We start from the raw sequence: 23,992 nt of genomic DNA on the forward strand, positions 1-23,992 counted from the left end.
CCCCACCAAACTGTGAGCACCCTGAGGGCAGAGCCTGTGGCTGATTCATCAGTCTACCACCCAGAAGATTCTAGGAAATATCTGCGGGACAGATAAATGAATGAATGGGTGGACACATGGTGGGGCAGGGGGCGCTTGTGGTGTGTGATCCCATGAGCATTTAAATTATATGAATTCAACCAAAAGCCCCTAGAGAAAAATAAGTGAAAATACTGTCTGCGTGGGAATGTAAATTTGTGTAGCCACTATGGAAGAGAGTATGGAGCTTCCTCAAAAAGTTAAAAATAGAATGACCATATGATCCAGCAATCCCACTTCTGGATACATACCCAAAGAAAACGAAATCATTCTCTTGGAAAGAGACCTGCACTCTTGTGTTCACTGCAGCATTATTTACAAAAGCCAAGATGTGGAAACAACTTAAGTGTATATCAATGGATACATTGTACATTAAGTGTATATTAATGGATAAAGAAAATGTGATAGATAATGGGATATTATCCAGCCATAAAAAAGAAGGAACTCCTGCCATTTGTGACAACACAGATGGACTTTGAAGACACTATGCTCAGTGAACTAAGTCAGACAGAGAAAGACTGTGTATGATCTCACTTATATGTGGAATCAAAAAACAAAAGAACTCTAACATGTATACTTATAATTTAGACGCATACTCTTCCTTCTATACTGTGCATTACTATCTATATATTATATATTCATATGAATGTTTTATGGTAGAAAACCAGGTATTCTGAATTTTGTGGCTGATTTAAGGGACTTTCAAGGGTAATGCTGACTCGAATATGTTTCACTGTGCATGCCAATGTCAGAACTAGGACGTGTCTCTGCTGGAAAGATGGAGGATGTGGTGAGTGAATACACCTAGGTCAATTCCTGGTTCGTTCCAAACCCACGTTAGGAGCATGGTCAATCTGTGAGAGTCTCCAGAGTGGTGGTGTGTTTTGGTGTGGGGGCCTCTGAAGAGCAGCTCCACCAGATGGTCACTGAGTCCAAGGTCAGAAATGAATGGACCCTCCAGGGGAAGCCTAGTCAAGCTGCTCTCCTGTCTGTAAGAGTTTTCAGAGCCTTTAATATGCGGGTGGGCATTCTGGCTGACCTTGAGCAGGGAGCATAGCATTCTGAGTTCCCCAATTTATCATCCAACGAACCCCGCTATGTTTCTCCAGAGAAGCTGCTGCAGGAGGGAGGGAGGGAGAGAAGAGGGAGGGAGAGAGGGAGGGAGGGAGTGGACCCTACCGTTCTGCCGAACAGACCCTGGGAACAAGTCCTCTCAAATCATGCTGTGAGGAAGGGGTCTTCCCTAGGCCTTGACCTAATCAGCTTTTGTATCCCATTTGAAGCCAAAGCAAAGGTGGAAAGGAGAACCAACAGAATGCCAGGCTAAAATGGGTTAAAATCAAAAATGTGCAGGAATGAATGCTCAGTCTTGTATCGGGATCAGAATGAAAAGCATTCACTCACACAACGGAGGAAACAGAGTGCTTCCCATGAGCGTGATACAACCCAGACCTGGGAGTCAGAAGAGAAATAAGACCCGGGCCTTGTCCTCAGGGGCTCAGAGCGACTGCTGGCACACAGGGTAGAGAGGAGCTTCAGGGTGGTGCACGGCTTCATGTGTTTCCTGAGCACCTACTGTGTGCCAGGCCCTGGGGTTGCCCCGGGAGAAGACGATTGACAGGCCTGGGTTCCATGGACACCCCCATGGTCAGGGAGAAGACTGATATTGGACACATCCTTGCAAAAGTAAGCAATGTCACTTCTGAGAATGGTAAGTGCTGTAAAGACATCAGCATGGGGTGACCAACCTTGAAGGTCAAGGAAGGCCTCCTAGAGGAGGTGGCATCTGAGTGAAAACCTGCATAATGCTGGCATAGGCAGGTTACCCACTATGTCTTGGAAGCTTCTCCCTCTCACCCTTCTTCTCCATGTCCTGCTCCAGAGGGAGTTAAGGGCAGGTACCCAGTACCCAGGGAAGACCCCACAGCCTCTGTGCCCATCTGTGGTCACCATGCCCTCCACGTGCCAGGTGCTGTGTCAGAGGCCTCTGCTTCCTCACAGAGCTGCCTTCTGGTCCAAGTGATAGATGACAGCAACACCCACAACTATGATTTCCGGAACACACCCTGTGTGCCAGGCACAGTTCTGAATGCTTCATGGGGAATAAATGATCTCAACCTATGGGACACAGCCTATGGAACAGACACTATCATCATTGCTGTTCGGTCAAGGTCCGGAGCTAGAAAATGGGGAAGCTAGGAAAAGAACCAAGAAGGTCGCCTCAGGGCTGAATTGTCACACAGTGCTGCACAAATGAACAAATAGAGAATATGCCCTGGGGTAGTGAAGTGATATGAAAAATCCAGCAAGGTAAGGGGCAGATAGGGATGGGCGGTCTATGCTACACAGGGGTGTCCTAAAGGCTTCTCTGGGGAGGTGACACGTGAGCCAGGAATGGAAGGACAGGAGAGCATCCAGGCAGAGGTGACAAGCCAGGGCAAAGGCCTGAAGGTGGAAAGGGCTTTGGCATGCTTGAGGGGTCAAGAGAAAGGCAGAGGGGTTGGGGTAGAGATGGAATGGAGATGGAGTGATATGGGGTCTGGGTGCAGATCACCGAGGTCTGTAAAGGACCAGGGGACCTTTCCGTATTTTATTCCCAGACGAATAGGAAACCACAACAGGATTTTACACAGGGGGCTGCCATGATCAGAACAATGCTAGGAAGATGCTATGCTGGATGGCTGTGTGGTTGGGGAGGTGGGGGTACATGAGGAGGCTGATGTAGCTGTCTGGGCAACAATTCTCTAAAGATGGAGGTTTTGAACAGGAGGTGGTGGTGGAGATGGACAGACTGGCAGACACATTTCATAGGTAGAGTCAAAATGGTGAGCTCGGATTAGCAATTTCACCTATAGCATCTCCCCATTTTTCTCTACATCTCCCCACTCTACTGCACCAAGAATAAAATCTAGTGCACACATCCCCAAATCCTTGAGCTCATCTTCATCTAAGATGGGCACGTGAGCCTCCTGGGAGGGGTGAAGGGATGCTTTCTGATGGCCCTAATCTTGCCAGGTGCCAGGGTCTTAAATCCCGCACAATGCTGGCACCTGGCAAGGTGGGTCATGTGACTCCCCCATTCTGCAGATGGGCAGACTGAGATAGGAAAGGTGAGGTACTCTCTCAGAGTCCTAGTGGTGGGACTGGGATGGAAACCTGGCTGTGTGACTTTGATACCAATGCTCACTTGGCTGCCACATGGCCCAACAACAAGACAAGGTTCTCAAATACTTGTCAGCTTGGAGAATCTGAAATCTGGCAGGCTCACAAAAACAGAAAAATCTTCCAGCAGCAGGGAACTCACTACCCATCTCAGCTCTGCCACAAAACAGCCATGTGACTTTGGTCAGACTCTGCCTCGCTCAGAGCCCAAGATGGAGGTAGACAGATCTCCTTTTGTGGGGACAGATGAGGTTATATGTGAGGAAGGGCTGTCACAGTGCCCGGCCCCTATGGATCCTCAATGAAAAGACAAAAGGCAGGAGAGTGAAACCCCACATGAGCCACCACCCCTGGGGTGCTTCCTGATCCAGGCTCCCTCCCCTGCACCATGACTCATACGACAACCACGATGGCCAAACCTGAGGGAAGAACACACAACTGGATGGAAAAATGGGCAAAAAGCATGAACAGGCAACTCACAGAAGAGTAAACATGTACAGCCAGTAAATATAGGAAGAGAGTTCACCTGAATCACTTCTCAGGGGAATGCAAATCAAGACAGCGGTGAGAAAGCATTTTATACCTGTTCCCTAGGCAAAAATGAAGTCTGAATAATGCCAAGTGTTGGAGAAGCTATGGATCAACACTGCTGGCTGGCAGGAGTGGCACTTGGCACAGTCACTGTGGAAATCAGGTTGACATTCATACCCTGTGACCATCAATTCCATTCCTCTGTATACACTGAAGAGAAACGTGCACACATAGGCGCCAGGAAACGTGCACAAAGAGGCCTGTGCTGTCAGTGTGACAGCAAACGTTTAGAGGCGTCCCAGAAGCCCCACAACCAAAAGCGTGGGAGCATAGACTTCAGTCTATGCTGAAGGAACAACGTAAATGGCTTTTATCGCTAGTGAGTGACAAAAGTAAATCCAAAAGATTGCATATAGGGTGATGTCTTTTCTTTATAAAATTAAATACAACTAAACCAAATAATTTACTTCTGGGGACTATATCAATACGATAAAACAGACATGAACAAGCAAGGAATGGGAAACCCAAGATTCAGGATAGAGAAAGCGTGGCTCTGGAGGGAGAGGCAGGGGGTGCATAAGGGATGGTCACAGGGGCAGGTGTAAATTACCCATTCTTTTTCTAGTTGTTGTGTTGGGTGGTGGATTCAAGGGCAGTTCATTGTGTTATTTAAGAAAAGGAAAAGGCTGAAGGGGGCTGAATGCCTTCTCAAGCCTCCAAGGGCCACAATGGGTAGCAGGTGATAAAGCTGACGTGGAGCCATACACCACATTCCAATAATCCCTGGCGTTTAAGACCCCTGAAGAGCTGGCCTGCAATCTCATCTGAGACTACTGACCCCCTGCCTCCTGAGGCTGCAGACACCTGTTCAAGATCCTCTTAGCAATCCAACATCCATGTCGTTGCCCCACGGTTCCCTCAGCCAGGGACCCCATTCACTGGTGAAATTCTTCCTACCCTTTAAGACCTGGATCAAGGGCCATCTCTATTGTCTAGCCCACTTCTCGCACCTTGGAGTTTCACCTCTGAGCACCCACCGCATCTTGTATGCCTTTCCCTGAAGCACAGAGCCATTCTGCTCTCTGGTTGCTCATTACCCCCCCTTCATATGTTGCAACCCTGACCCCCAGTGTTTCAGAATGTGACAAGGGACATTATGTATTTGGAGGTATGACCTGTAAAGCAGTGATTAAGTTGAAATGAGGCCATTACGGTGGGTCCTAATCCAATCTGACTGGTGTCCTTGTAAGCAGAGGAGATTAGGACACAGAGACATCAAGGGCATGCACAGGGGAAAGACCATGTGAGGACACAGGGAGAAGGTGGCCATCTGCAGGCCAAGGAGAGAGGCCTCGGAAAAAATCAAACCTGCTGACACCTTGATCTTGGAGTTCTGGCCTCCAGAACTGTGAGAAAAGAAGCATTTTGTCTAAGCTGCCTAGCCTGTGGTTCTTTGTTACAGAAGCCCAAGCTGGCTAATGGACTCGTGAGCAGGCCCTCTCCCCTGAGACATGGTCTAGGTGGGGCTCCCAGGTCTGGCCAACAAAAGCACTGCTGCCCTTGACCACTGTGATTGGTTTGGGATGGACACATGACCCAAAGTCAAGCCCTGTTAGCTGGATCCAGTGGGGATGAACCTTATGACTTCTGTAGGGGCCCCCAGAGAAAGGCTAATGCTCTTTCTTGCAAATTTAGAACCTGGAAGTTGTGGTTCTGGCACTTTCAGAGCCATCCCGCCACCCCAAGAAGCAGGTTTGGGGTTGGCAGAAGCCATTCCAAAAGTCAGCACCATCCCTGACTTTGCAATGACTTAAGCAGACATAAATTCCCCTTTTTGCCTGAGAGGGCTTGGACTGGGTTTCAGTTTCTAGCATCCAAGAGGGCTTTGTCTGGTACATGTCCATGGCCTTCTCCTGAGATCTAGACAGTAAAATCTAGAACATTCAGGAGGGGAGACAGAGCCATGAAACACAGAACCGGAGACCAGAGCGGAGGCTGAGGAGGCAGTAGAAGATGAGCCTTCGGGTCTCAGCATGAGATGGATAACTATGCCAAGGGCAGCTGCCCACCACCCCAATGTCAACTTTCCCCTTCCTCCTCAGTCACAGACTCTGAGCTGGTCTCCGAGCTACTCTGAATAAAAGACTACACTTCCCAGCTTCCCTTGCAGCTAGGCGAGGTTATGTGACTGAATTCTGGCCAATGAAATGTAACTAGAAGTATGGGGTTGGGGGTGGGGGGGGGGTGATGTTTCCTGCCATCCAGAGTGTGGCCTTGATGGCCAGACCTCCTCCCAAACTCAAAGACTACACTCTTGATGCCTCACCTACAAGGCAGCCTTGCTGGTTGGTCATTGCCAGGAAGAGGCAATCCTATAAGGGCAAGAGCACTGAGGGCACTGAGGAAGAGCCCGGGAGCCGAAATCTGAGGCTTGCTTCTTGGTGTCCTCAAGAGGATATGTTTACACGTGAGGAAACCAAGGCTCAGAGGGAAAGTGACTTCTCAGACCCTTGGGGGTCTCATCTGCACCTCCTTGTCCTCGGCTCCATCGCCACCACCTTTCAGGTTCCAGGCCAGGGTACCTCCTTCCTAACTGGCCTTCAGGTCATCAGTCCCCCTTCATCCTCAGCATCACTGCCAAAGCAGATCTGTACTGCTATCTCTCAGGCCATAGCCAGTGTCACCTCCTGCCCAGAAGACTGGCCCCTGGCCCCTCCATAGTTCATTCTATTCCCGGGAGCTAGAGCAAGGCTGCTAGATCCAAAGTCAGATCCTGTCATTACCTCGCTCTCCATTCACTGGAGGAAAACTCAAATCCCTGACTTGGCCTGACAGACGTCACACCGTCCAGCTCCTGGCTTCTTCTCTGACCTCTGAGACTTCCTCTTCCCCCTGCTTGCTGTACTTCAGCTACACCAGCCCTCTCACTGGTCCTCAAACTGCCAAACATGTTCCTGCCCGGGGGCCTTTGCACATCCATCCTCTTTGCCCAACATGCCCTTCCCCAGACATGCCCGTGGCTCACCTCCCTTATGAATCCAGAAGCCTTTCTTCACCAAACAGGCTGCAACAGCAGCCCCCAGCCATGGTGGGCACTCAGTAAATATTTGGTGAATGTATAGTTAATGAATGACATAAATAAACGAATGAATTTTATAGCCACCCTTTAATGAGACGTCCAAAATTACTATTAGGCTGGATCATATGATGTTGTCATTTTAGCAGGTCAAAAATCATTAAATAGTGGCTGTTTCACACAGTATGACCTTACTTTGGCAGCTAGGCCTTTGCTCAAAATTCTCCAATTGCTCCCACCACCTAGTTTGAGTTCAAACTGCTCAGATTGATGCCATACACCTCCTGGCCCTGGCTCCCACTCACTTCCAGGCCTGTAGACCTATTGCCCTAGCATTGCTATGCCCCAGGTTTTCTTAGGCTCCTCTCTTTGCTTGGATTCCCTGAGGCCACTTGACGTGCAATAGATTCCCTCGATTCTACAACTCTGGTCAGCTGGGAGGGCTGCTGGACAGCAGGGGCTCCTGGCCCCATAGCCCTCCACTGCACCCAGCATGCACTATTATAATGCCAGGCTATGGTCTGGTTCTCCAAGGCTGCAGGCTGTTCCAAGGCTGCATCAACCCAGCCCTAGGACACCCTGTCACTCACTTTCATTGACCTCAAACCAGTCCCTTCTGAGCCTGTTTCCTCATCTGTAACATCTCATATGTCAGCAACGTTCAAGTTTAAAGTAATGCCAGAGCCCAGACCTGGGTCCCAGGGACAGGGGACTGGGGATGTGAGCAAGAGAAGGCTGAAAAACCATGGGTGCCAACAGAAGGCTCACAGGATGGGAATTTCAGGACCTAAATTGGACTCAGCGTTGATGCCACCTTCCCGTGTGAGCCAGGGCAGCCCCGCCCTCTCTCTGGGCCCCCATTCTCCACCTGAAAAGTCAGCCCCGAGGCTGGAAGAGGGAGAAGGAAGGGCAGGTGGTACAAGGCAAAATTCTAACCACGAAGATGTCAGAAAGGGCACGCATGTAAAGAGAAGTTCTGTAAGAGGAGGCTGCCACGCCCCCTGCCAACCTCACCATGAAGCTGGGGTCTGTCTCCCTCAGGCGTGAGTAAGCAGATGCCTACAGAAGATGGTGATCAAACAAGACCTGCTCAGGACCGAGATGACCAAGAAGGAGGAAGGAAACATCCAGTGGTGAGTGTGACGGGGAGCCCCAACTCTCATGGAGCTGGCATTCCCAAGGGGTGAAGAATGAGTCACAGTGCCAAGTGCTTGGCTGATGGGCTGGAGCTTCGTGATAGGAGGGGGCTTTAGATGCCGGTGATCAAGGGAGGCCCAGAGACCCGAAGGCCATGAGGGAGAGATGTGCACAGAGGACGGGGGACTCTGGGGTGCTAACTGTGAGAAAGGATCTGAGGCAGAAGGAATGTGTAGTGCTGGGGCCCCAGGGCAGGACCCAGTGTGGTGTGTTTGGGAAAAAAGACAAGCCTGGGTGGGCAGGGGGGAGGGGGAAGATGGGAGCAGATGGGGGCAGAGGTCAGCAGCACTTTAAAAATGAGAGGAAGCCTCCACGGAGTTTTAAGCAGGGAAATGACATGATCTGATTTTCATTTACAAAGGAGGACCCTGCCTGCAGGACGGTCTGCAGAATAGCCAGGGGGCAGCAGGATGATGGGGGCGCCAGGGAGCCCAGAGGCGCCATCTGTGTGACCTGAGGGGGAGGAAGTAAGGAGACACGGAGAAATGGCTGGATTTGGGGTGGATCTTTTCAATAGCCACTGAATTTACTGATGCTGGGGCTGAGGGAGAGAGAGAACTCAGGGGTGCTTTTAGAGCAGTTCAGCAGGCCGGGTGAACCACTCCAGCCCAAAGAGACCTGAGGCAGACTTATTTTCAGGGAAGTTCACAGCTTGGCAGCAAGCATGCAGACTTCCCGGCCCCCCAGTCCAGACACACACAAGCAGGACACATTATCATGGCCTTTTCCACAAATATTGAGGCCTCCCAATGACCAATCCCCTTTCCACCAGGTTTTCCTCACAGTTGCTTTAAAAACCAAAAGTGTGACCTGATACTTTGTGCATGTTTGTGTGTGTATCTCTGGGGGGGTGTGTGCACGCGCACACACACACACACACACACACACACACGGACGCACGCCCATGTATGCATGTCCGAGCAACACACAATTCTCACAAGACAGGGGTTGCAAATTCAAATGCCCACAGTGGCCTGGTGAGTCATAAATGGGGACTGGGTGATAATAGGGAGTGGTAGGGACTGTGGCAGTGGCTCTATCTTAAAGGAAGCTTCATTCTCAGCTTGACCCCACTGTAACTATGGAGGCACATATGTAAGTTATCAGTAGATCTGCCCATTTTTAAAAAGAAGCCAAAAATTCATACTTTTAGGTAGAAATGTTATTTTTTTTTAATTGGACTTCAATTTAAGAATTTAAGAAACATCAGTGCTATATCAGCCAATTAGCATTTAGGCCACTGGTTGCTGATTTTCAACTTTGCCATGAATGGTTGGAGTGGTCTGGATTCGAATTAGAGATCTGACCTTCCCCAGGAGAACTGATTCAAGTCATGACACCCGCAGATCCCATACAGGGCAGCATTCCAGCCTGGGGCAGGTGAGAGGGTCACAGAGGGATCCTGAGGGTATTCTGGTCTCCCATAGCCTCTAAGACCTTGCATAAGTTGTCCGGGTGAGCACATACCCACTTTGAGCTCCTTCCCGAAGACGGTGCGCTCCCCCAGTGCTGAGCAGTTCCAGCGGCCATTGCGGAACTGAAACTGACACTCGTCGAGGCCCATTTGTGAGCCTTCTCCTATGATGATGATGGCGTCGGGTCGGCTCTGGCAGATCGCCCGCTGTCTGGGAGCCAGGCCCGGGATCTTGTTACAGATGATGCTCGCGCCCAGAGCTACCACCGAGGAGAAGCCACTGGAGCAGGGGACACAGAGAAATGGAGTGTTAGTCCAGCAAGGTGGGGGGCATGGCCTACAGGCTCTCCCAGGGTGTCTGATGCTGTTGTCCCTACTCCCCCTACACCCCTACCCCCCCGTTGCTCCCAGCAGAGGTCTCCCAACTTTTTTGATACTGCACCCCAAACCCACATTTATTCATTTTGTATTCCATATCAGTACTTGTGTAGTATATATATTCAATATTAGCGAGCCTTGATTTTCTTTTAAGATACACACAAAAAAAAGATGACATATGTCACAAATACAACATTTTGCACAAAGCAAGTTGCCTTCGGATTTATGGTAGAGTTCAATTGAGATGAAATTTTAAATCATGCAAACTAAAACCCAATATTGTTTAGGAATCGTGTCTATGTGATAACTCTGCAAAGGCAAGCAAGGGGATGATAACTCCAAAGTTTCCTGCAGCAGTTGCCCTGAAAGGTTGTGGGTACACGTTAAAAAAAAAACAAAACCGCAACTGCTTATACACGTTATATATACTTTCTGGTATGTATGTATATGTTGTTTTACAAACAATATCTTTGAAAAGTAATTGTAAATAGAAGGTCTAGTATTTTCTTTCTGCGTGCCAATGGAGTATGTGTACCCACTCCAGGCATGACCAGTCTAGAGGATGCCCCTGACTCTTCATACGGTTCCTATCTTCCTAACTCATTCTCTGTGCAGATACATACTGGACACCTATCAGGTGCCAGGCACCATGCTGGGAGAGAGGCCAGGGCCTGCCCTCCAGGAGCTCTGGAGGGAGACTACACCCATTTCACAAATGAATAATAGACCATTTCAGACAGTGGTGGGCACTATGAGGAAAGTAAGTGAAGAGGCCATAAATGAAGAGGGTGGGCTTGGGAGGGAAGAGGGAGGGGCCACTTTAGCTGCGGTGGTCAAGGATGGGAGGTGCTGTGCAGCAGGGCCTGAATGGCTAGGAGCCAGTCGTGGGCAGGTCTGGGGGAGAGTAATTTGGGCAGAGGGAACAGCAGATGCCAAGTTCTCAGGGGTGGGGGGGAGCAGCAACCTGGGATCACCAAGGAACAGAAAGATCCCACAGAAGCTGGTGCAGGGCTCAGGGAAGGAGAGGGTCTGAGGAGAGAACCTTGTAGAGGGCTAGAATTTTCTCAAGTGCATCAGGGAGCACTGAAAGGCTGTAAGCAGGAAACTGACGGCATCCCATCCCTCCAGCCCCATGGGAAAGAGGAATGCGGGGCGCCAGAGCAGGAGCAGGGAGAAGGGACAGGCAAGAGGGGGTGGTGGCTTGGCCTTGGCAGCAGCAGGGGTGGCTGCGGATGGAGCTGACCCAACTTGCTGATGGACTGATAGAAGGGTGGAGCTGAGGGGAGGGATGGGGAAGGGTATGAGGGAAAGACAGGCGTCAGTGTGACTCCTGGGTATCTGGCCGAGGGTGGGGCCATTTCCTAATATCAAGATAACCCCAGACAAGCTCCAGTGGCAACCCTGATGGTTCAGGTAGCCCTCCCTTTACACAAAGATGGTCCACACATCTGGAGCTTTTAAAGAGAAGACCTCACCCCTGATGCCTCACTCTGGTTATAATAATAAGAGCTTCCATTTACTGAAGGTCACAACCAGCCCTGGGCAAAGTGCCTCACATTTTCCATCCTGGGACTCAGCTACAGGAAGTTGTTCTGGAATTGGAATTTCTTAAAGCAAGGCTCTGTGTACCAACAGTGCAGGAGATGAGGTGACCCCACTCCTCTCCAAGCACATTACTGACCAGTCCTACTCTCTTTCCCTCCACTCCTGCCTCACACCAGCCCTCTTCCTGCCTCCGGCCCTTTGTCCTTACTGGTCCCCTTCCCTGCAATCTCTTTCTCCCCATGAGCTTCACAGGCTTGGCTTCTTGCCATCATTCCTGTGACTTCATGGGGCATCTTCCTTGACCACTCCAGCTAAGGGAACCTGCCTCCCCATCACACCCCTCATAACTTTGCATCACAGTCTCTGTTTTGTTTATGTAATTCTCTGGATTACTTACAGTCTTCTGAAATGTTTTAATGTACATGTTTGGTTCTGTGTGCCCACTTTGTCACTTGTCCTTCTCATTAGACTATGAGCTCTTTGGGGGCAGGAATGATGTCTGTCGGTTCACTAAATGGCTACTGAATGAATGAATGAATGAATGAACCGATGAACTATGGAGTTTCCAAAATATCACTCAAGGTAAGTACCTATATGACACAGCAGGTGCGCCTCCCCAAATATGCCCTGAATGCATCAGTGAACTTTTGCAGCATCCCTACCATGCCAAGGCAGTATGGCAGGTGTTGCTGCAAACATGAGATACATGTGACCTTTCTAAACAGCCCTGGTGGGCAGGAATCACCCTTTTCACATATCTGAAAATTGAGGCTCACAGAGATTGAGATCTAGAGGCTAGTGGGTCACCGATCTGAAACAGAAAGCTCTCTAGAGCTCTCATTCATTCATCTCAGCCACGGAAAGAGAGTCTAACACGGCTAGAGCTAGAATGTTTGAAATGTTTGAAGAAGAGGCAGCATGGAAAGATTGTCAAGCAGAGATGTTGTGGCCACAAGTCAGGGGGAACCTGTGAATGCCTAGCTTACCACCAGGGAATTTCTACCCCAACAGAGTATAATTGATATATTAGAGTCAAAAATTCAGAGGAACAATAATCTAGCAGCTAAAAGGTCAGGCCTAGGGTACCAGTGAAGCTTCCTTCACATACTAGCTGTGTGGCCTTGAGCAAGTTACATTCCCTCTCTGTACTTCAGCTTTTCCAACACTAAAATGAGGATATTGATCATTAGCCCGCATTTCACAGTGTTGCTGTGAAAATTAAATGTGTTAAAACATGGAAAGTGTTTAAAAGGTGTCAGGCACCTAGTATGTACTCAATAACTGTGCTGCTGTGGTGGTTTTTATTATTATTGGATTTGATTGTTACGGGGGGTAGTGCTTGAGCCACTGGAACTATCCACATTAAATAATACCGCGCAGATGCCCTGCCATCAGCCCTGAGCAGGGAGGAACCAGGCACATCTGGAGAGCTGGAAGGCTTCTTAAGGACCTTGGAACTTTACCCCTCATGCCCATTTTACAGATGGATAGCCCGAGGCTCAGGGAGCAGCAGGGCCCGGGCCAAATTCACCGTTCAATTCCTTTTCCTGACCTGGACCTCTCCCCGCCCCAAAGGGCGACTGCGGTGCTGAAGGCCAGCGCCCTCTGTAGCTCCCTCCCTCCCTCCAGGGCAGCTGGGCCCCGGCGGGGCCAATGAGGTCTCCGCGCGCCGGCGGGAGGTCCGGCAGGCGGGGCAGCCAGGGGAGGTTATTTTCTGTTGTTTTCCCTTTCTCTCTCCCTTCCCCAGTCCCTCCGCCCCGATTCTAATTAAAAAGAAGATAAAGCCTCACGCGGCCAGCGCCAATCAGCCCGACCAGCTTCCTGAATGCTGGATGCGCGCGGGGCGGCGGGGCGCGGGCCAAGATGAAGATTAAAGCAGGGAGAAAGAGAAAAGCCACCCAGACGCGGATGAATCAATAACACTTAAAACACACCCGCAGGCAGACAGCGCGCGAGCCCCGCAGCCGCCTCTCCGCCTGCGGTCGCCTCTCGGTCCGCGGTCGCGGCCGGCGGCCGCCTGGTCCGCTCTGCGCGCACCTGCTTGCAGCCGCGGCCGTTCAACTTGCGAAATGCCCGCTACGGAGACGCGGGGTGGGGAAAGGGGAGGAGTGGTAGTGGCAAAACACAAAGGCTCTGCCACACACACCCCCTCGCCGCAGGCCCCGCAGTCTGCCCCCTCCCCAAAGCCGAGCTGTGGGGAGGTTCCCCCCTGGAGTGGGAAAGCAGGTTGTGTGAAACCTGCCAAGGTGGCCCTTTAGCGCCAGAACCTCTATCAATCCCTCAAGCCCCCCACCCCCACCCCTCCGTGCTTCACACGCATTATCTCCTAAGTACAAAGGGTGACTGGCCCTGCAAATGCAGCTCCAAGACGCGCCCCGAGCCGCCCCCTCCCACTTTCCAGCCGGAGCGCCGCCCCAGGCCCCACCTCCGTGGAAATGCTGGAGTGCAGCAGGGAGGGCTGCTCCGCAGGCGCGCCGGCCGACTCTGGTGCCCAGTTTTAGGGGGCGGGGTGGCCCGCCTCTCTCTGGCGCTGGCTCTTCGAGCTTGTCTCTCTGGGTGTCTAGGGCCATCTCTCGTCCTACCTTTGTGTGTGTTCGTTGGGAATGGGAGGCGCTGTCCCCTTGGCCCGGGAAAGGGCTCTGGGAGTATTGAGGGTTCTTGGAAATCGGGTGGTGTCAGGGATGTGAGCAGCGGTTTGTGTTTTTGCCAGCGAAGGTCCCTCCCTCTAGGTACCTGTTCCCCGTTGCAAGGAACGGCCCCGCCTGCCACCCGGGGACTGCCCTGTCTCCAGGAGTGGCTGTGCCCGCGCCTCTGTGTACAGAGTTCCTCTCGGGCTCTTGGGGCTGAGCTCCTTGGGAGCGGCTGTCGTCCTGACTCCCGGCTCCGGTGTTCTTGTGGGCCCTGCTGTTCCTATGCCCTATGCTCGGGTCAGAAGTGTCCCTAGGAGAGGCTGACCTTCGCAGCAGCTAGTTCTCCTGAGTCCCCCAAGCCGGACCGTCCCTACTGGTTGTCTCTGGTTCTGGGGGCTTCCAGACTCAGACATCCTCAGGATGGCCGGACCTCTGCCCAGTGTCTAGAGCTGTGCGCGCCCCTGGGGCGCCCGCCTCCGGGGGGTCTTTGTGCGCCCACAGCTCCAGCACCGCGCCCACCCAGCCTCTCTGAGGGGCCGAAGAAGTTGGTGGCCGGCGGCCGACCCCCTCCCCGGGCCACGCCAACTTTGCCGGGACACGCGTGCAGGGGATGCGAGCGGCCCTTACCCGATCCGGAGGTAGACCATGCCCAGGCTGAGAAAGAGGTGGCCCAGGCAGCGCCGCGCTTTCCGGTTCATAGTCCCCGCTGGCCGCCGGGGCCGCGGGCCGGGCTGTGCTGATCCCGCGGGCCGGCCCCGGCGGGGCTATCCACATAGCCCGCCCGGGAGGCGCGGGCCGAGGCGTCCCGGGGGCCGTCTGTCCGTGCGCCCGTCCGCTCGCTCGGCGCCTGAACCTCGCCGGGAGCGCGGGAGCCACGGAGCGGGAGGAGGGAGGGAGGAGCGAGCGCGGCGCGGGGCGACGCCGGGCTGCGCGCGAGCGGCCGGTGCAAGTGTGTGAGGCGCGGGGAGTGCGGGGGCGCTGCTGCCTCCCGCCCCCGCCCCTCCCTCCCTCCCTCCTTTCTCCCGCCCCCTCCCCCGCCCGCCTCCCCGGAGCGCCCGCCCCGCACCCCAGCGCCCGCGGGACAGGGCCGCCAGCTCCAAGCGCGCGCTCATGCCTTGCCCCACGCGCTCCCGCGGCGCCCCCTCCCGGCTCCCGGGCGCGGAGCCGGGCAGGGGGCGGTGGGAGTCCGCTCAACCCCCACGGGTCGCTACCTCGCAAGTTGCGGTTGAGCTGGCGCCCTGCGACTGCCCGCGGGGTTGAGAGGATCAAGGCTCAGCCGAGAACCCCCGCGCCCTGGCTTGCCTCCTCGTCCTCCCTGCCCGGCCGAGCGCTCAGAGCTGGGGGGGGGGGGGGGGAGTGATGGTGTGTGTGTTAGGTGACACCCGGGTTCCCCCTTTCCCCAGGCTTCCGAGCCCAGCTTCAGAGGAGGGCGCCCCCTTCCGCGGAGCGGGGATAACTGGCTCAGTATATTCCTCCCCCACCGCGGTCTATTCGAGGGGATGCGGCAGGTGGGTGCCCAGGTAGGGCAGCCTCTTTTGGAATGCCGCTTCTAGCGGACAGTCGGAGTCGGGCTGAGGCCAGGTTGCCCCGCACGGGACCCAGACATGGGCCTCGCGAGCCGCCCGAGGGCGCCTGGCGCGACTGGCAGTTCAGCGCGCGCTCGCGGCGACCCCTGGTGGGCGCGGCGGGTGCTGTAGCGCCTCCTAGCTCCCCGAAACAGGGTGCTTTGAGCGTTCTAGCTGACCAGAGGGGCAGATCCCTTCCTATGATGTACACCCCAGTCCAGTGAGCTAGCGGCTGTTGGACTCACGTTTCAGCTGAAGAAATTGAGGCTCAGAGACGCGAAGGTGTTTTCCCAAAATCACCAGCTAGAAAGTGGGAGAGCCAGATTAGAAACAGCCCCACCCACACACACGCATTAACCACCACCTCGCCAGGCCTGCCTATCCTTCAGAATTTTTTTGAATCGTCCTTGAAAACCGCTGTTCATGCCTTCATTCACATCACACAAATGTCTGTGCCAGGGGTCATAGTGAGCACAAAGGATATAAGGAAAGAAGGATCCAGGACCTTCTCTCTTGGAGCTAGTGAGGGAGACAAACCAGAGGTAAACAATTATGTAATTTCAGACATGTCAGAGAGAGGTGAAGATAATAAAACAGAGTAGTGAGAGAGACAACATTGGGTGCCCAGGGATTGTTTGAGATCTGAGTAGGTGGCCTTCGAGTTGAGACCTGAAGGACACAGGATCTGGGGTCCCAGCATTTCAAGAGGGAGGACAGCAATGCAGAAGCTTGGAGGTGGGCATGAGCCCCAGGAGGGGATGTGGGGCTGTGCTCAAGAACAAGAAAGAAAGCCAGTGGGATGGATGGGAGGAGATGGGGGCTCACAGATCCCACAAAGCTATGTAGGCATGTCAGGGAGCTTAGATTTCACGGGGGAAGTTCAGTGGGAAGACATTGGAGGGATAGGAAGAAGGGTGACTCATCTGATGTGTGTGTTCCAAAGCTCCCCCTTGGCTGCCCCATGGAGAATCTGGGGAGGTGGGGGGTGAAGGGTAGGGCTGGGCAAAGTGGAGCCAGGCAGACCAGAGAGGAGAATACCCCATGGGTTCAGGTACAAGACGTTGGTGGTTTTAAAACACAGCCACACATGCCTCCCATTGAGAGGTGGGCTCTCCATGCTCTCCTTGCTTGAATCCGGGTGGGCTTCTGTGTGGCAAGAGTGATGCTACAAGGCTTTCAGGCTAGGTCATAAGAGGCAATGCAGCTTCTGCCTTGTTTTCTGGAACACTCCTGCTGGAGCCCTGAAGGAAGGAGTCTGGAGGCTGCCATGATGTGAGGAAGCCCAGTCCACAGTCCCAGTTCAGCATTGGAGTTATCCCGGCCCAGGTGCCAGACATGTGGGTGAAGGAGTCTCCAGATGATTTCAACCCCCCACCTCTACATCATCCCTCCCTTTCAGTCTTCTCAGCTGAGGCACTGTAGACAGGGGCTTCCGTGGTCATCCCCAGTGTGCCCTGTCTAAATTCCCAAGCCCCATAACTTGTGAGTATAATGAAATGATTGTTTTATGCCACTATTTTTGGGACAGTGCTTGTTACACAGCAATTGTAACTAGAACAACTAAGGTGGAAGTGAGGTGCGGGAAGAAGAGAGGACGATAGGCCTGGGTCACAAGCAGCTCTGACAGGACTTAGAAGGTCCCAACTGAGAGGGGGGAAGGAAAGAGAGAGAGAGAAGAAGGGAATGAACAGTAATCCCTAGGCTGGCTGGAGCACTCCCGTGGATGGAGGTAGCAATGAATGACAGTGGTGGGGAGAGACTGCAACAGCCAAGGGCTTGGGAGGAACAGTCACAAAGTCTGTCTTAGCCGTGCTCTTCCTCCTGTATTCCTCCTCCTCCTCTCCCACCTTCAGATGGAGTCAGCACCTAGCTCTGAGCAGTTTTCCTCCAAGGCATCACCCAAATGTGTCCTCTCTTTCCTGTATGCATTGTCATCCTCTTCGACCCAAGATTCATTCACGTCACAAATGTTGGGGGATGCTCATGACCAGGACATTGGGGCAAAGTGCTGGGATGTAACAGTGGGTCAAATAAATCCAGTGTCTGCCCTCCTGGAGCAACTGTTCTGAGGGCTGATTTGGTGATCAGTCACATAGGTGGCACTTACTATGTGCCAGGCCCTGTCATCAGCACCCTGATTCATTTAATCCTCTAACAATACCGTGAGGCAGGTGCCATTCTTTTTTGTTAATGTTTTTATTATTAGCATAATTATCATCATCTTATAGAATGGCGAAGGCGAATCATGGAGGGATTAAATAAAATCCCAAACTCCCACAGCTGTACGTGGCAGAATTGGGATTTGAACCTACGCAGTTTTGACTTCAGCATCTGCTCTTAATCCTTCAATTATGCCTCCCGTCTAATGGAAAAGAGAGGCAGGGCCACTACGATAGAGAAGAAGGTATTAGGCGTCAAGGCGGGAGATGCGCAGAGGACTGTGGGGACACAGAGAAGAGGACTCCAAATGGGTGGGTCACAGAAGGCTTCCTGGAGGAGGTGTTCCTAAACTGGGATCCAGAAGGAATGAGTTGGGGTTCACCAGGTAGAGTTTTCAAAGCCAGAGGAAGCAGGGCCCATGGAAGTCTGAGGGGCCTGGTGAATGGAGCATCAGAGGGAATGGGGGTAGGGAGGGTTGCAGAGATGAGACTCAACAGGGAGTCTGGGGACACAGGGCATGTTACCAGGTTTGGGCTTTATCATAAAGGGAAGCAGGGTGTCACACGATCAGATTCATGCTTCAGAAGGCTCATGGCAGCTGTTACAGGGAATTGAGAGAAGGGGGCAGCACACGGAGGCAGGAGGTGTCAACAGATATGCAGGGCGGGAAGGCCCAGCCCACAACAGGGTGGTGACAGGTGGCAAGGAGAAAAGTGGACGGATTGGAGCGCTGCCTTGAAAGCAGAATAGACAGCATGATACATCCCCAAGGACAAGATTCTGTCCTGGAGGCACTGTGGCTGGTGAGGACAACGCAGAGATGGGACAGGGAGAAGCAGGTCTGAGGGTGATGTGTCTGTGGTCATTGAAGGGGCAATTGAATGAGTGTGCTGGCACTCAGGTGGGCAGATGTGGGCTTTTGAGGGTGACGGTCTCCAAAGTGAGAAGTGTGCAGTCCTTCAAACCAAGGCATGGCTGAGATTCGGGGAGGCCGAGAAGGCTGAGTGTGGACAGCCCAGCACAGAGCCCCAGCTCAGCACGATTGAAAGAACCAACTGGGGAGGAAGAAGGTAGGAGTGAGCAGGAAGTTTCTCAAAGAGCTAGAGTAGGAGCAAAGAGTTTGCAGGATCAGACCTCACAGGGGAAGCAAGGACTGAAAAGGATCCAAACTCATCAACTCAAGCATCCAAAGATCTTTACAGTCTGGCTCCAAGTCACCTTCTCAGCCTCTACTTTTCCCAAATCCCCTGTGTCCATTTCACAAAAAATTAGTGGGTGGCCACTAATATTTACAAAATGGAAATAGACCAGAAAATAACAGAGGGCATTATACATAATAAGGCTCCAATTGTGTGTGTATACTGTGGGTTGTAATAAAAACAAACTTGAGACTGTTACTCCATCCTGTTATTCCTTTTCCGCCTTTCTCCTCTTTTCCACCTGGCCAATGCCTCTCATCCTTCACGGTCCTCCCAAATGTGAACTCACCTGAAAAGCCTTCCCTGATTAACTTTGCCTCTGTCCTAGGCACTTTGTCTCTTCCTCTTTCATTCAACCATCCATCAAACATTCACTGAAGATTAAAGTGTGCTGGGTATGGGATCCAGCAGTAAACACAACAGACACGACCCCCTCCTTTGAAGAGAGCACATTTTAATGCATTTTTTTCCTTTGTGCTCCATGGCCCTTTAGCTGATCCTGGCAGAGCCCTTCCCACGGGAAGGATGTCTGGGCTCACGTGCCTCCCTTTTCCATTAGAACTTGAGATCCTTGCAGACAGGACCCTCTCTCCTGCGTCTCAGTATCCCCAGCACCCAGCATGACTGAGGACCACCATGGCTTGAGAAAAAGACCATAGACTTTGGCGTCAAAAAGGCTTGGGTCTGAATACCAACTCTGCCACTTAATAGCTGCAAAATCCAGGTCAGTTTTTTTCTTTTAATAGTTGTTGGGCTTTCTCTGGGGCTAAAAAGTTTTCACTCGACTGAGAGCTCCCTCAGCAGGAACTGTGTCTGATTCATTGCAAGACCCCGAACCAGCTGTGACTAACTGTTTCATGACTCAGTGAGACCTACTGCAGAAAGTTCTTCTTTGGCAGAGCTATGCTAATCAAGAGACTTTCCTCACCATTTGGCTCTTTCTGCCTGGATCAAGGGAGAAGGGTGTCTCTTCAGCAGGTGCTGCAACCATAGGAAGCATGCCTGGGGCAGGGGCACAGAGGACCCTGGCCTTTGGCTCCCCCTGCTGGATACAGAAGGAGCAGCTGCATGGGTCCCAAGGACAGCATTGCTGGGAATATGCCCTGAGTTCTGCTAGTTACCAGACCCTATTGTAAATGAAGGCTCTAGAGTGGTTCAAATTCTGGCTTCATTCTGTTATCTCTGTGACCTTGGGAAAGTTACTTAAATTCTCCTCCCTTCAGTTCCCTCATCTGTAAACTTGGGATTATAAGAGTTTCGACCTCCTAGGGTTGTTGTGAGGTTTGAGATGCCACATGTAAAGTGCTTACAGTGTGCTGTGTACGCGACTATAGCATTAAATTGATGGACCACTTGGTACCACCACTGATCAGGATAGGATGCCCATGTTTAAGACAGTCTCCATCGTTGGATTCCCGGGGTTTGGGTTGTAGAATCTTCCCATGTGTATTTGCTTCTTTTGTTTCTTCATTTGTGCTTATAAGAAAACTGTAGCAACACAAGCCAGAGAAAGAGTTCCTGTAACTCAAGTATTTAGAGCTGCTGGGAGCAACTGGGAGGAGCAGAGATTCCCGTGAACCAGGCGCCCCGGTGATGGGTGTCTGGGGAAGGCTGTTGGAAAAGTGTGGGTTTTTCAGCAAGGGGGAGCTCTGGGACCATGGGGCATGGAGCAGAAGCTCTTCTAAGGAAGCCAAGAGAATGAGGTTCTCCCCTCCGCTTTGTGACTACCCTGTGTGGGCTTTGAGAAAGTCCCTGAAATGTCACCCCTCCGAGACACCTTCCCAGGCCACTTAGTCCACAGTAGCTGCATCTCCAGCCACCTTCCCTTCACAGCACTGGCTACTGCGGGGACCCTGCTTTTCTTCCTGTGCCTTGTCTCTTTCTTGTCTGTCTCCCTGTGCTGGAAGGGGTTCTCCATGAGGTCAGGGGCAGCACAGGGTCCTGCTCACCATCACAGTGCAGTCTTAATAAGGAGCGTGAAAGAGAGTGGCTTGATGGGGCCTCTCGGCCAGTGTGGCCAGAGAAGACCTCTTCAATGAAAACCAAATGACCAAAAACACGCTTTGAAATGCAGTTCCCCTCCTCCAGAAGCCATCCCTGGCAGACTCCTCCAGCAGGGATATTAATCTCCATGGGGCCCTGCGCTGGCCCGGTCACAGCAGAGAGCTCGCTCTATCACCTTGATTTGTGTGCTGGTCGGCCCCTGTCACCTCATGTGAGCACTTCCAGAAGAGGGTTCACAGATGCCATGCTCGGGCAATGTTCGCAGGACCCAGGGTATCCAGCCCGCAGAGAGCCACGAGTTGGGAGGAGACGGGGCGGGCTGGAAAGAAGGTTGCCCAAGCTGCTCAGGAGTTGAGAGGAAAGGCCTGTAGACTTCATTCTGTGGATGTGCAAAGCCACCGGCCGTGACCCAGTCCTGTGGAGGTTTTCACGAGAGAGGGAGCCTCTATTAACTTGTGGCTGTCCAGGGTCCAGCCCCCCCGTGTGACTGGCACCACAGTCTCCACTTGGGAAATCTCCCACTGTGTGTCAGGCTGGTGGGCGGTGTGCATGCAGCCTTTCCCACAGAAGCTCGGCCTCCTCCTCCTGCTTGGGGCTGTCGACCTCTGGGCCCTTTCTCCTGGGGTGGGGGCAAGGGTGACGAGAAGGAGGTGTCTGAGGGCCACATCCCCACAGCTAGGAAGCAGCAGCAACACAGAGACACGCCCCCCCCCCCCCCCGGTAAAATAAGGAACTGGCCCCTCCCTCTGAACTATGATAGCATTTACCATTTATTGAGCAGCCACTGTGTGCCAGGCTCCCTGATGGACTCTTAGTTCTTTGCTCCCTGGAAACGCTCTTCTCCCAGGTAGTTTTATCGGTGGTTCCTTACTTGGTTCAAGCAGCCTCTGACCATCCATCCTGTCCCTTCACGACACTATACACATCTTACCCTGGCTTTATTTCAATTCCTAGCATTTGCTGCCACTCTCTCCAACTTTACACGAATGTGTTTCTTTGTTGACTTATTTTTATAAGTCTGTTTTCCCGGCTGCACTGTTAGCCCTATGAGGGACAGATACTCGTCGCCTCGCTGCTGCATTTCCTAGAATGATGGCTGGCATGGCACATAATCAGCCCTCAATGGATGATTGTTGGGTAACTGAGTCATTGAATGGGCCTCATTTACTCCTCGTAACCACTTCATTTTCCAGAAGAGAAAACTGAGATGTTGAGAGGTTCAGGTGCTTGCCTGGCAACTAGCTGAGTGTCCGGCACACAGTGAATGCTTAATAAAAGTATCAATTCCCTTTCTGTCTTCCCCCACATCTCTCCACCCCTGCCAACAACGGGGGCCTCTACGCTGGTTTCAACTCCATCCCAGCCCTCCCTCTGCTATGCGTGAGGTCCGCTCACTCCAGTCAGTGATTCAGCGCTTAACACAGCGGGGCCAGGATGAGCAGGGCCAAAGCACCCTGACTGGGAGGAGTTGGAACTTGGGCATCAAGGCTGGAAAAGCAGCGTCTCACTCCTCCTGCTGCCAAAGTCCTGTTAACTGCTCAGCTGGGCAGCAAACCCAAAGGCCTGTTTGCAAATTTGGGGCAGAGTATGAAGGGTGCAAGGAGACTGTCCCTCCCATAGATGGGGAGACTGAATCCCAAAGCAGGTGCTAGAGGCTCTCAAAACATGGCTGGCTTGGGGAAGAGTCACATGTGAAAGGGTGCTGAGCCCACCAGAGCAGCAGATCCAGGCTCAGCCACTGGCTGTGCTGTCTTAGGAAAATGATTAACCCCCCTCAGCCTCAGTTTCCTCCTCTGTAAAATGGGGATGATAATAATGCTACCTCTGAGTTACACACGGTCATATATGTAAAGCATCTAGCAGAGTGTCTGGCATATATCAGTCACTCAGCATAAGTTGGTATTTGATGATGATGGTGGTGGTGGTGGTGGTGGTGGTGGTGGTAATGACATATATTGGAACCCAGCCTTTAGGACCAGAAGGAATCTTAAAGATCATCTCTGCCAGGGTTTCTCAAACTTCTTAGTCCATCAGAATGACTTGGTTACGAATACAGATGCCCAGGTCCCCTCCAGATCAAGCAGGGCTTCCTGGCAGAGGGGGGAGTTGCTTTTCTGCCTCTAAGCAGCTCTCCAGGTGCCAGCAATGTCTGGCTTCATTGGAGGAGAGGCTGTTGAGGATCCAAATACTAGTGCAGTGCACAGACCTGTGGGCTGGGAGGCAGGAGCCAGATAGAGCTGGCATCTGACTGACTTACTCTGGAATCCTGGGTAAGCCCTTTGCCCTCTCTGAGATCCATCCTTCCCATTCATACCTTGAGGAGTTTGGAAAAGTCTAGTGCCTCATCCAGAAGCAAGCATGAGACCTGAGGCCGGGCTTGCCATTATGAGTCGAGCCTGGTCATTTTGCCTGTGAGACTCTGGGTCCACACAGGGAGCAAGTGGAGAGGGAGGGCAGTCCCAGTCTTAGCTTCCTGCTTTGGGGAGGCCAGCTGGCCGAAAGGCAGGCTCCCATTTCAAATCCCACCTCAGCCATGTGACCTTGAGCGAGTGACTTAGATCCAGAGCGCCGTTTTCTCGTCCGGAAAAGTGGAAATGCTCATCATCCTCATGGTATAAGGTCTCTGAGAAGTCACTTGGGCAATGCATCTGGAGCTCGTGGGCCTTCTTAGATACATCTGAGTGCTCCCGTCACACGTGGCCTGGCTGATCAGTGGCCAGCTGACCGCGGGATCCTGGTCACCTTGGGAGGACGGTGCTTATCACAATTCCACCCCCAAGGTCTTCCTCAGGATAATCTGTCCCGGGTGATTCATCTCGTGGGCCGGGCTCTTCCTCTCAGGCCTGAAATATCTCCCTCCCTTCACCATTCCTGGGTCAGGCCTGTGACCCCCGCCATGTGACTTCCTCTGGGGACTGGCCCTGGGCCCCTGCCTGCCTGCCAGCCCTCCAGTCCCTGGCTAGTGGCCTATTCCGGGCCTGACATATCAGGCAGGGCTCAGCTAGGGAGGAGGAAGCCCACAGCTTGTTGTGCTGGGGAAAAAGTGCATCCCC

At 52.6% G+C, this 23,992-nt stretch overlaps 1 protein-coding gene across 1 annotated transcript in view; it reads right to left on the reverse strand.

The window, feature by feature from the left end:
• The window catches only part of WNT7A (Wnt family member 7A), a 65,020-nt gene extending 50,100 nt beyond the window's left edge, over positions 1–14,920 (reverse strand). The window contains exons 1-2 of the mRNA XM_036113495.2: positions 14,639–14,920; positions 9,512–9,738 (exon numbers count right to left, since the gene is read on the reverse strand). Of these exons, the coding sequence (XP_035969388.1) occupies positions 9,512–9,738; positions 14,639–14,709 (298 nt within the window). The 5' untranslated portion in view covers positions 14,710–14,920. The remainder of the gene's footprint in view (positions 1–9,511; positions 9,739–14,638) is intronic.
• Positions 14,921–23,992: the final 9,072 nt, after the last annotated feature.

Source organism: Halichoerus grypus, chromosome 1 (genome assembly GCF_964656455.1).
Source record: "Halichoerus grypus chromosome 1, mHalGry1.hap1.1, whole genome shotgun sequence".
Classification (NCBI taxonomy): domain Eukaryota; kingdom Metazoa; phylum Chordata; class Mammalia; order Carnivora; family Phocidae; genus Halichoerus; species Halichoerus grypus.